General features: G+C 40.2%; 1 protein-coding gene across 1 annotated transcript; it reads left to right on the top strand.

The window, feature by feature from the left end:
• Nucleotides 1-1,207: 1,207 nt before the first annotated feature.
• Nucleotides 1,208-12,654, top strand: LOC146579849 (zinc-binding protein A33-like). Its single transcript, XM_085265514.1, has 8 exons — nt 1,208-1,294; nt 3,017-3,459; nt 3,573-3,764; nt 3,875-3,970; nt 7,699-7,932; nt 8,825-8,972; nt 10,941-10,967; nt 11,313-12,654. The coding sequence occupies exons 1-8, from the start codon at nt 1,291-1,293 to the stop codon at nt 11,849-11,851; spliced, it is 1,683 nt and encodes a 560-aa protein (XP_085121640.1). The 5' UTR covers nt 1,208-1,290; the 3' UTR covers nt 11,852-12,654.
• The last annotated feature ends 466 nt before the right edge of the window (nt 12,655-13,120 follow it).

Genomic DNA, 13,120 nt, shown 5'->3' with positions numbered 1-13,120 from the left:
GGTGAATTGATGTCTGTGTGTACAGACAGGCTGTAGATTTAAAGGAAAAATCTGAGCTCTTTATGTCTACACTGTTGGAATCTGCTGGTGTTGTTTTGTTGTTGAGGGCATTTTGCTCCAGTAATCTGAGCCCCTGAGGCCTGAGGAGCTTATGGAGTTATTCTGACTTATGGCCTTTATTCTCTGATTAAACATTGCAAGGTCCATAGGAATTTTCCATATGGCACGACTGGGTCACTGAATGGTTTGACAAGTATCAAAACGTTGTAACTCAAATACTAATCTTCACAGTACCAGTTCGCCTTCAATTGATGTGAGATTTTTGAGTTCCAGGACCAGTTTGAGAGCCTCAGGGTCCTCAGGGACCAAAACAACAAACATAATCTTGCTAATAAGTACTACTTTCCACCAGCAGTGAAGGACAAGTCTCTACTCTAAGCCACCAAAACAATAATAAATAAAAGTATAAGCTCACAGCTAACAAGACTACCATAATCCGCCAACTCTATGACTGCACTTACACGAATCTCTCCAGACAATACACAGATCTAAATTGCAGACCTTTGCTGGGATCAGCGAAGGTCTAGTAGATGTCTGGGAACTAGTAGATGTCAGCTGTTTCAAGAAGTTTAAAAGTCTGCTATCAACCAACGATCCAATCCAGAGAAAGCAAACTCATTGAAAGAGCCAATCATATGATTCCAACTGTGTCTGCATCATACAAAAACGTTCAAACACAGAGCCTAAAGGTAGGAGAGAGAGACCTGCACACACACACAGACAGTAATGGGAGGAAAGATAATATTACCAAATGATGTATGTACAGTATAATATAGACCAAAAACCCCCAAAATGACACAAAACAAAACCAAATACACCCTCTGAGTTAATAGTTGTTGTTTTTTAACTTCTTTAGCATTTTTACCTTAGTATCAGTCTCAGTATTATTACAGTGCTAGTGATCACCTCTGTCTGAGACTTCTTGAAGAGCAAGTCGTTTGTGTTCTTGACTTTTATGAAGATACAGTGGCAGAAAGCCACAGAAAGCAGGGGCAGATCTCTGCAATGATGAAAATGCAACACCTTTGTTGAGCTTTGCATATGCGCAGAGCAGGGCAGGAGAAATCACTGAGCAATAACAAAAGGAGGGTTTATGTGAGAGTCTGGGTGTGTCCCACTGAGAGTGGGAGGTCCACTGCAAGTTTCAGGAAGAGTTCAACACCGGAGCTGTGTGATTCACAGCAAAGTACGTGAGGTGAAGGAGCGCACCGCTCGAGGTCAAAGGAAAACATGAGTGAGTTGTACCTGTTTTAACATAATCTTAGTGCTAGTTTCTTATCAAATGTTAGGAACTTTATCCATGCTGACACTACAGGAGGTGTAGACAGACAGATGTCTGGAATTGACGGTACCTGACTTTTTACTTGCCTAGTTTAAAACTACATATGTTAAAAAAAACATTTTAGATTTGGGTTAAACTGAAACAGTGCAGATGTCGTGACGTATAGAGGTTGTTTGTCGTAGCAGATTTGGTGGAAAAGTTCATTTGGCTCATGCCTAAGCCAAACGTATGATGCAGGTGCAGAAGGTCCAGAATATCTGCATTCCTCAGATAGTTTCTCGCCCTCAACAGGACACAGTGACACTGTTGCAGATAGTTCCTTGTTTGTGGTGATACTTTCTCACTGGATGTCACATAACTGTTAACTGGAAAAAGTGTCTTCCTGGCTTTGTCTTACTTTGTTTTGAGGACAAGCTGTGGATCAGTTTAGGCCTTATTTTTGTTTGACACCTGTACTAGATTTAAAGTGGCGGTCAATTTTTTTTGCTTGTAATCAGGAATTCTAATTTCATTTTTACTGTTTGGTGCTTTGAACAATCCGTTTTTGAATTTGAGGTAACAGCAACAGCAAAATTAGGGAGTGTATTCTGGAAGTTGGACATTGGACAAAAAAAAGTGAGGGTGGGAGATGATTCCACTGCCTCCCCATCCACTGCAGTTTATTATCTTAGATGAATAAGAAAATGGTGAATTGCATTTTTTTTTTATATAGAAAGCTCAGAAATTCTAATCAGTTTACAAAAACACAAAAAAAGTAGAATACTTGAATTAGCCCTTTTCCCCCTAACTCTGAATGGAAATTTACCACCTCCTGACATAAACCTCAGACAGATATACAGAGGTCAAAAAAAGAGAAAGAAATTATCAGCCAATCACTAAATGTCAGGTTTATGTCACAGCTGCACTAAATGATATTGCACTGTACTGATAATGAATCATTTTTAATGTTTCTGTAATGTTTAATCCACCAGTTTGTACAAGACCTTTAATAGAAATATATTTCATGTTAAAATATATTATCCATGAATTTTATATTTTACTGTTATACAAAAAAGCAGAAAAAAGTAAAATAAATTAGAATTTTTTAAATGTATTTATTTATCCAATTACAGTTATTGACAGGTATTACTGAACATTTTAAATAGATTTCTAAAATATTTGTGTCTTCTAGTTTTTGTGACAGGTGGGCAATTTATTGAGCACTGTAGATCTTTCAGGTCACGATACAAAATGACCTCATTACACATATAATTTTGTCTCATCTCCTCTGTGGCTCCTTTTGCCCTAATTTGACTGCTCCAAGTTCATTTTTATCCAATAAGGACGGATAAACCAGATACGAAGTCGACAAAAACAACTTAAACCTAACCAAATCATTTTTAGGATGTAAAATGATGTAATATGTAAAGTCTCCAGAGAAAAGCTGTCACTTATAAGAAGATTAAACTGCTGTCCTCAGGTCCCTTCCTAGTGAGTTTCACAGCTGTTTCTATGCAGGTTTCTGTCTAGGCTTCCACACGACTCAAGTGAGTCACGTGCCACATATCTTAAAAAAAAAAAAGAAGATAAAAGTCAAATGTTAAGATCTGCTTTAAACGGTGTCTGTACTGACTGTTCTAATTATATTATAAATACACATGTACTAAGCCTCTCACACTTCCTTCTGTCTTCCAGGCTTTAATTCTCTCTCTGAGGAGCAGTTCACTTGCTCCATCTGTCTGGAGATATTTGTGGAGCCCGTCTCCACACCATGCGGCCACAGCTTTTGCAAGGCCTGTCTACAGGGCTATTGGAACCACAGCAAGAAGTTCCTGTGCCCAATGTGCAAAAAGAGCTACTCTAGAAAGCCTGAGATGAGCGTCAACAGGGTCCTGGCTGAAATATCCTCCCAGTTTCAGGGGCTGGTGGTGGCTAAAAGCACCGCCTCTCACGGATCCAGATGGAATTTGAGCTCAGATACGGGCGAGAGCAGCTCGCCAGTGAAGGATACCGGAGAGTTTGCCCAGCCTGGGGATGTTTCTTGTGATGCTTGTATTGGAAGGAAGTTAAAGGCGCTGAAATCTTGTGTGAACTGCCCTGGGTCTTTCTGCGAGTCCCACCTCAGGCATCATAAGAAGGTGGGTTTGTTAGATGTTAATTAATTAAATAACCTAAAAGCAAATATTTCTATAAATTTTAAGAGCAACTGTATTTATGTCTCTGTACCACTCATGCCCATACTGTCCTCCAGGTCAGGGCAATGATGTCTCATCGTCTGATTGAACCAACTTTCCACCTGGAAGACAAAATTTGTAAGAAACACGAACGTCTCCTGGATGTGTACTGCCGGACCGACCACATGTGCATCTGCTCTGCCTGTGCCGATGCCACACACAAATCCCATGAGACTGTCTCCATTGACCATGAATTTAAGAAGAAGATGGTCAGTATCCCTGTATGACAAGATCATTAAAATGACTCCTGAGATATTTTTATGATATAAAAGCAGGAACATTTTGGTAAGACACACCTCTGGTTTTTTTTGTCTCACAGGGTAACATGGGAAAGAAGAGATCAGAGCTGAAACATTTGATCAAGGAGAGAGCCAAGAAACTTGACGAGATCAAACAGTCCATCAAGGTCATAAAGGTAAGTCTAATAAAAACCTGCATGTGACATCATGGTTAAGCTACTAAGAAACAGAGATTAACTTAACAATTTTAAGTATTCGAGCCTTCATCGAACTAGCTTTGAACATCCAGACGTCACAAAAATAATAGATTATAACATAAACATCGGTCATTGGTTATGGTAAACATTCAGCCAACATTTCCAGTATTGGTATCGACATTTGGCTGACTGATCGACAGTCAGTGCTAAGAACTGTTTTTATGTAAATTTTGTCTAGTTTTGTATTCAGTAAAGAGTCAAGCTTTGAATCCAAATTAAAAAGCAAATCGTGGATTTGCCTTACGAGTCCTTTTTAAAAAAAAAGAATGTAAATTTTGTGTAACCTCCTGGTCACAAACAGCGTCCACAACAGTTAAGCTTTTTACGATGATCTACACTGTTAAAAACTTGTAAAAATGCAATCTACTGTTTCAATATGAATTTTCCGAACAACAAATTTTTCCCATTTCTAACCCTAACAGTGTACAATCTTCCAGTTTATAATTGCACACATTTTGTGCTGAAACCTTTTAAGTTATAGTTTCATTACAATTGAAAACCTAAATTTAATCCAAAGCTACAATAATATGCAAATACTCCTCAGCTACTCACTGACCTCGTGGTTTTGGTATGTGTGACACACACAGCATCTGTTGGGATTTTTCTTTTCAGGAATGCATTAACATGTACAGCTGTTTGTCTTCAGAACTTAAGCTGGACACTGATCATTTAAAATCAAACTGAAACATTTTTTTAATCAGAATCAACCATGCAGTTGTGAATAATCTATTGTCTTCTATTTTATGCTGTGTCATTATAACTGGAGTTGGTCTTGTTTGAGTTTGTTTGGAGTCTGGTATTTTTTAATGCGTCTGTTTCCTGATACATTTTGTATGCCACTGATTTTTATCTGCTTGTGTTTCGAAGTCTAACTAGGGATAAGCATTTCAAGTGCTGTGTTTTGGAGCATGATTCGAGAAACACATTTGTGTCCACGATACTGTTTTCAATCTAAAACTCCACTCACGTTTTGTTATCTCCGAAAGATTTCAAGCTGAATTCTTAAGCGTCGCACCAGTGCGGCATTTCCAAAGGCATCTTATCAGAAGTGGCTGATACAAACAGGCCAGTCCTTTTACACTTGTACATGTATTTGAGAAACAGCCTAATCGTTGCTGTTGTAAATATGTTTAAAGTGCATTTCAAATATTTGCCAGTCTGCTCTCATATAATGTTTTTCTTTAGCTGAAGCTCAAAAGCCTTATTTGCACTTTAAGCAGCTTTGTGATCCAGAAAAAGCTGTTGCTCAAGGGCAGCTGTAAGACGACCAGCAGCAGTTTATTAAAAGCCAACAGACACTTAAGTTTTACCCCTAATAACGTAGATTCATCTTTATTAGTCATCGAAGCAAGGTGAGCCAACTAAAAGACCTATGCTCCAGTACAAGCAGGACATATTTGAGGCGGGATGCCACCCACATCTCATACCTCTCATGCTCTGCAGTAGCAGATAAGGTGGAGCACTAATGTCATTTGTTTTTGTCTTGTGTACACACACTCAGATCCATGTCTGAGGCTGTTCAACCAGTGAGACCAGTGTAAACATTTACATTTAGTTTCTCACACACCCTGTTTCCAGCCACAGCCTCCCTGCAGTAAAATGCTGCTTTGGAATAAGAAATGAAAAGATAACAAGCCTGAGTGGTTTTCCAGGACAATTACACTAATAATGCTGGGAGTGTAACAGGTTTTACCAGGGTAACACTAAATATATCAGTTGTCCTATGTTTAGGTTTTCACATCTTGTCACACCTGGGTAGTTTTGAATTTGATGACACATATGCAAAACATTCATGAGTGAAATTTCCTGGTTTCAGTGTTACTCTTGGTTTCCTCTTTCTGGAAACCTTTTTTCCCACAGTTCCCTCTGTGTTTACTGTACAAACACATGGACTCGTGTCCAGCTACATGCTGCTGACAGACTAAACAACACACTGAATTTATTGAGTAAGTTTAACATGCATGTAACTTATCAGTTTGAGATGGTGGTTTCAGCGTCTAATGGAAGATGTAACCTGTCAATCCAGTTAGACAAGTGGCGCGCAAAGACACTTAAGAGGCAACTGACTAAGTAAACATCTGGGTTTTGGTTGTTTTTTTTAAACTGCAGTACTTACATGTTAATTTGCTAGAATCATTATGGTAGTTTTATTTAATGCCTCCAATTCCGTCAATCATTACGTCAAACAAATAGAGACTCATATAGAAAGATATATACAACAATCAACACTTTAGGCCAAAGGTGAGTGTGGACAAGAGTCTCATTAAAAAAAGGAACATTTAAACAAGAAACCTTTGATATAAAATGACATTTTATCAGGACTTTAAAAAGTCTACAACTTCATGCTAGCATTAAATGTGCAGGACAATAGTAATAATAAAGATAATGCTGTGTTAGCGTGTGATAAATAAAGGAGCAATTCCACATTTAGTGTCATTTAGAAACAGTAGCAGAAAACTTAAAGCAAAATTTCCAGAGGTTTGCTCCAGGTATGTAAAAATCTGTATGTTACATAAAGATGTTTATGCAATACTTCTCTCTTATCACTCTAACTGCCTAAATAAGGTGCAATTACTCATGTCAAACCCTGAACTTTGAAGAGAACAAACAAATAAAGATGCCAGTCATCTAAATTGCAACATGAGAGTTGTTCTGTGGAAAGTCGTAATTGTGAGTGGAAACCAAGATCATTTAATGGGGAACTTAGTTTTTCTTGTCAAAGATTTAAAGGTGCAGAATAACATGCTGTGAAGCTCCACGTGTAAAACAACAGTTAAGATCCTACAAGGACACACCAGCCGAAGGGTCTGCAGACAGAAAGTGACTCCCAAAGTGAGCCTTGGTGATTAAGTGAACCTTTGAGGCGTTTCACCTCAAACAAATGACACATTTTAATGTTTAAATGAAATGTGACCCTATGCTCTTGTCATTGGGAAGAAAAAAAGAGTTCAAATGGAGCGATGCTATCAGGGAGCAAAAAGAAGGGTGTGGATGGAAAATCATTTTCAACAAAAAAAAAAGTGCAACAATAAAAGGAAATAATTCAGCATAAGCTGACTTCACATGTGAAATCAGGTTCGGACACTCTCTAAAATTTTAGAGAAAAAAATGTAGGGTGGTGTCTAGGTAGAGAACACAGAAGGTGGCATGTATGATGCATACTCACAGCAACTGTTCCCCACACAAACATGCTTCTATTCAAGCCAATATAACTGGAACTTTGTGCAAAGGAGCTGGCATTTTAAAGGCTAATGTCTGATGCGGCTGCATCAAACATTTGCATTTTCATGTGTTTCTCAGAGTTGTGGCTCAAGTTAATCTCAAAGATCCTGCATTCCCACAATGCAGTTTATGTAATGTTTGTATAGAATGTTCTCTACCTCATTAACGCCACGTACAAGACAATAAATAACTTCTTCCACAGGATTAGCACTATCTCAACCTGTCCTCCAAGCTCCCCTGTAAAAGGAGCCGTGTTACTCAGTAACTTCTAGACTCTGGTTAATCTGTAAGAACTTTGTTGCTAAGAATACGCAGGCATTCCTCCTTAAACCCGGTCTTCGGTCTTGAACACGATCTCATCTGGACTCTGAGCTTTTCTCATGTTCACACTGGTAACACTGGCCATGTGGCGCTCACATTCACAGGCCAGTGCTCAGAAGGAGTTGGAGGAAAGCTGGCAGGTGTACGCAGAGCTGCAGCGTCTGGTGGAGCAGAGTCAGGCGGAGCTGGTTGAGCTAATAGCCACGAGGCAACGTGAGGCGGAGCGTCACGCCCAGGAAATGGCCAGGGGTTTGGAGAATGAACTCAGCCAACTGAGGAGGAGGAGCAATGAGCTAGAAGCCCATGCACAGACGCACGACAAAGTGCTTTTCCTTCAGGTACTACAGAGCTCCATGTGGGTCTAACACACACTGGCATGCAGACAGGTCCAGGTCTTGAGACAGTATCTTCACGCTTTGGATGCTTTGGATGCTAACTTTATTTTTCTGTACTAATTATAGCTAGCCTTTAAAGTTCTTGCTTTTCCAGCTTGGCCTACATACTGAAAACACAATTACTGTGCATTTGGGGCAGAGCATTTTATTAGAAGGCTAAAGACTTAACAGAATAAGCTGTGCTATTCACAATAATGGAAATCTCACAGGCATCTAAAACACAAGACTTTCTACCCTTATGATTTCACCAGAAAAGCCTGAACAATATCATATGGATCGTATTATACTGAACATATCTCTGTTTTCTGTGTTCTGAAAACTGTATACACACTTTACTTTTAATTGCAAAGCCAATTATTTACCTCTGTGGCTGCACCAGCTGTGTTTGCTCAGAGATTTTGAGACACAACATCAAAAGCCTCCATGAGCAGACCGAGCCTGTTATAGCCATTTCCCCATGTGAATGAATAGATGTCTTTGAAGTTGCTACTTTAGAGGTTTTCTACATAGCATCAATGGAAGTGAAGGCATGAAGCCTCGAATACCCAGACACATCAAAGCTGAGAGTAAGCAGACCAGTGCATCTCTTTTTGATAGACAGGGAATTTACTTACCACATTTGGACAATGCCCTCTACTGAGTGCTCTCTTCTTTTCCCGTCAGAGCAATAATGTGTCTCTGTTCTGTGTTTCCCATTAACAAAATTAAATAGGACAGCACTGAGCACACTGTTGGCGTCATATTTAGTGTGTTCTTTTCATTGTAAACTTTACAGACTTCATTTCCTTTGACGCACCGTTCATCTTACCTTGCATGACCTCTCTATTTCACGTAGAACCTGACATCACTGTCACCCCTACCCGAGCCCACTGATTGGTCAGCGGTCAGCATCAATACTGACCTTTATCTGGGAACCATCCGGTCTTCGGTCAGCAGCCTCATTGATAAGTTCCAGGATGAGCTTAAAAGAATATATGGGAAAGGTAAGGGCAGCTAGCCAAACTTGTGACCTAATGCACTTATGCAGCTATTAAAACCATTGTATTTGAGAAACTGTACAAAACAACTAGTGCTGCAGCATTACCATGCCTACAATGCTAGAAGCAGAGCATGGTTTACATATAGACTTACCACTTTATTAGGTGCTTACTTAGACTTACTTAGACTTAGATCCTCCCACGACGATCGGCACATCGGGCGACAAGAGAACGCCATTGAACTCGGTCCATCGCGGCGGTTACTGTTTCATCCCATGACAGTTCAACCGAACATAATTCTTCAAGGAAAGTACTCCTCCACGTTATTTTGGGTCTTCCTCGCCGTCTCTTTCCATTCCTTGGGTTCCACAGAAATGCGATGCGGGCGGGTCTGTGGAATTATTATTATTGTTAGGTGCACCGGTTCAAATACTCATTAATTGAAAATACCCAATTAGCCAATCACATGTCAGCTGAGCTTCAAACCATGAAGATCAAAATGGGGAAGCGACTTGCAACTTGGTTAATGCTGCCAGATGCGCTCAATATTAGTACAGCTGATCTACAGTCATCTCTACAGTTTACAGAGAAAAGTCTGAAAAGGAGAAATTATCCAGTGAGCAGCAATTATCTGGGAGAAATGGCTTGTGCCTGTTGATGTCAGAGGAGAATGATTGGACTGCCTTTAGCTTATAGGAAGGCAACAGCAACAAAAAAAACACTCATTACAAACAAGGTTTGCAGAAGAGCATGTCTGAGTAGCAACAAGTCAAACCTTGAAGCCAGTAGCGGTTTTTGATACAGGTGACACGGGCGGTTGCCCGGGGAGGCATAGTGGTGGGGGACGGCATCACGGGCATGGGCAAAAAAAATAAAAAATGCTCATACTCATGCTGCCCCGACGTCATGCCAGCGCATATTGGGAATGCCATAGGCACCGATCGATTTTCTATCGGCCATTTGCTGGGAGTAAGGGCGCCCTCGTTTGCGAGGTGCGCCTGCTGCTTGCGGCACAGGGAGGAGAGGGTGGGGCGGCGGGGGAGTTTCTGGTGGCTGGAGCAGCATTTAATAACTCACAATAACTCGTCAGCCAAACAGGCTAGGACCACCACTGCTTGAAGCAGAAGACCATACCAGGTCCATGTGGCTATGACTGACACAGGCTCATCAAAATTAGACATCAGAAAACTGGAAAAAATGTTGCCTAAACTGATAAGTCATGATTTCAGACTGTAGGTGCAAACAATATGAACGCATGGATCTTAGCCCTTTAGTTCCAACAGAGCATCATTTAAACCCTAGTGCATATCATGCAGGGCTAGATACATTTAAATAAATACCTTACATAATATTAGCACATATTCAGCAAAATCTTTTCTTAATCCTTTTTCTGAAAGCACTTTTAAAAATGAGCGATCTGAAATGGCTCATGTTTTATGTATTAAATGCAAATCAACATGTCTGCAATCATTTGGAAGAGTGTTTTGAAAAATGTTCATAGTCACAATGAGTATTTTCCATTCTGCGTACGCTGCATACAGTTCCGCAGCTTCAAGTACCCCTTTAAACTGAAAATCAAACTCGCAGCAGGCTTTACTGGGATCCCTGCATGGGATAATGAATGCAAAGTTCTAGTACAATCCATCCTCCCTTGTCTAATACAAACCACACATCCTGTGCAAAATCCAAATCGGTGATATGTAGGTCACTGTACGCACACTTTGGAATGGAAAGTGACTCATCATCGCGCCACACTCACACGGTCACACATGCAAGACGGTTGGACAGATGGAGATAGTGTTGATGCCGCAGATCATCCACTTGGGATCGCTGGAAGAGGCAGCTGACTGACAGCGGCACATGCATCGAGCATTTAGAGCTCTGGTTCAGATCTGTGTGTTTACCACCCACACGTGCCATCTGCTGTGACTTTGACACACTCTCTCTCTCTCGCTCTCTCTCTCTCTCTCTCAGAGCTCCGGAAGGTGCAGAACTACGCATGTGAGTAACACTTCTACTGTGTTAGCTGGGTGACATCCATGGTTTGTAGCTATAATTCTTCTAGGGAGCACATTCGTGCCACTTGTACATAAGGGTGTTAAAGTAAAGCAGGAGGCCTCTCTTGAGTAAATGATGATGCTCATTTCTTCTAAATGCCCACAAAATGGAAGTAATTCTTCACAGCAGAGATGGGATTGCTCCCGTAGCATGCTGCCATTTTACAGACACCCTTGTGGCATGTTCAGGAATAAGGAGCCCATTATTATTATTTTTTTTTTTAGCAGAAGTGGCAATAAATAATGCAGATTTTTCTCCCTGTCTCATATTCTGCTCCTTCCTTTTCAGCTGAGGTGATTCTGGACCCTGCCACAGCCCAGAGGAACCTGAATGTGACTGATGATGGTCAGCAGGTGAGGTATGAAGAGCGCAAATCCACTCACTGTGAGGGTCCAAAGCGCTTCAGCCCGGCCCTCTTTGTCTTGGGCCGGGAGGGGATCAGCACGGGGCGACACTACTGGGAGGTGGACGTATCGCGAAAGACGGCCTGGACGCTCGGCGTGGCCCGCGCTTCTGCCCGACGCAAGGGTGAGATCAAGCTGAGTCCCGAGGGTGGGTACTGGTGCCTGTGGCTGAAGAACGGGGAGGTGAAAGTGCTTGCGTCGCCCCGCTTGCCTCTAGTGCTGCCTTCCCAACCCAGTAAAGTAGGAATCTTTCTGGATTACGAAGGAGGCCAGATTTCTTTCTATGATGTGAAGTCTCGTCTGCATATCTACAGTTTTATCGATAGCTTCAGTGAGAACCTGTACCCGATCTTCAGCCCCTGTCTCGCCCAGGAGGGGAAGAATAATGCCCCACTCATCATAACCCATGTTAAACACAGCTGAGGGTATAGTCAGTCGGCATTAGGTTATGCATTCTGTTTATATATAAAACATCTTTTTTATACACACCGCCATCACTTTCTCAGCATAATACTGGCTATTTTCTGAGGTAAATTCTTTATTGACTGATACATGTATTATAATGGTACATTTACAATTTATTTAAATGTAGGCAGTTTTTTCTTTGCACTATCATCTGTTAACTCAAACTTGGATTACAGTAAAGAAGAAATATGTAGTGATGTGAAAACATGTGAAGGACAATAAATCATTCTTTTTTTGTTTCTTACTTGATGATAGATGAGTTTGAGTAAAGCTGGCACTTTCCCTACTCTGTAAGTCTTTGTGTAACTGCAACTCTAAGGCTCAGAGAGCCAAGTAATGAAGTTAAGAGATGCAAACTTCGTTTCTAGTGATTTAGACTTTGCCTGGGGAATCGAATCAAGGTTTCTTGTACTTGTACCTACCTATTGTAATTAAGACTGTATCCTATGGACATTATTGTAAAAACCAATATAGACACATTAAGTGGGGATAGCATGGGGAGACCAGTGCAATCATTTTACAGCTTTAGTTACTGTAACTATTTTGCACATCAAAAGTAATATAAAACACAGTTATCTGCTTTTTTCATATAACAGAATCTGTATTAATGTTGTATATATTTAATGACTTTGATCTCCACTACTTAAAAAAAAAAAAATGATAGGATCACCTGTTTAAAGGCCATGGAAAAGTTCTCTGTTTCTACATGAATCACATACTTTTGTAACGTCTACTGAACTTGTTCAATAAAGCTGATTAAGGCACAAAATGCATGACTTCCTGTTAACGAAGAAACCAACTCAACTGAATTTTATATATATATATATATATATATATATATATATATATATATATATATATATATATATATATATCACAAAAACAGTCATGTCAAAAAAATATTTACTGTAGCTTAAGTGACTTAAGCTGAATTTCCTGCTGAACTTATTACCCCTCTAATTTGGACTTTCAGGGTAACCAACAACAGACAAAGAAAAAAAAGCCTATAGGTCAAAATTTGAAGTGATTATCTCAAAATTTCCAGTTGGGTATCTCAAGTTTTTTTTTTTTTTACTTACTCAGCAGTTTGAATCAATAAATTTGAGATAACTCAAGTTTTCACTTAACCATGCCTGTCATTTTATCAGTGGCAGTGTCCTACTTTTCAGGGCCTCAGACACACCCATGTTTGGTAACCTAACAGTCTGTTTTGTTTTTAAACCTATG

Source organism: Mchenga conophoros, linkage group LG3 (genome assembly GCF_057382185.1).
Source record: "Mchenga conophoros isolate Kocher_MC1m ecotype Shallow Benthic linkage group LG3, M_conophoros_male_GT1.1, whole genome shotgun sequence".
Classification (NCBI taxonomy): Eukaryota; Metazoa; Chordata; class Actinopteri; order Cichliformes; family Cichlidae; genus Mchenga; species Mchenga conophoros.
Note: the sequence above shows the minus strand (reverse complement) of the source record. Positions and strands in the feature narration are given on the sequence as shown.

What these genes read in the sequence shown, in the direction of transcription:
- LOC146579849 (XM_085265514.1), top strand. An exon ending in AGTCCATCAAGGTCATAAAG is followed by an intron (nt 3,971 to 7,698) that starts GTAAGTCTAATA and finishes TCACATTCACAG; the next exon opens with GCCAGTGCTCAGAAGGAGTT. An exon ending in TAAAAGAATATATGGGAAAG is followed by an intron (nt 8,973 to 10,940) that starts GTAAGGGCAGCT and finishes TCTCTCTCTCAG; the next exon opens with AGCTCCGGAAGGTGCAGAAC.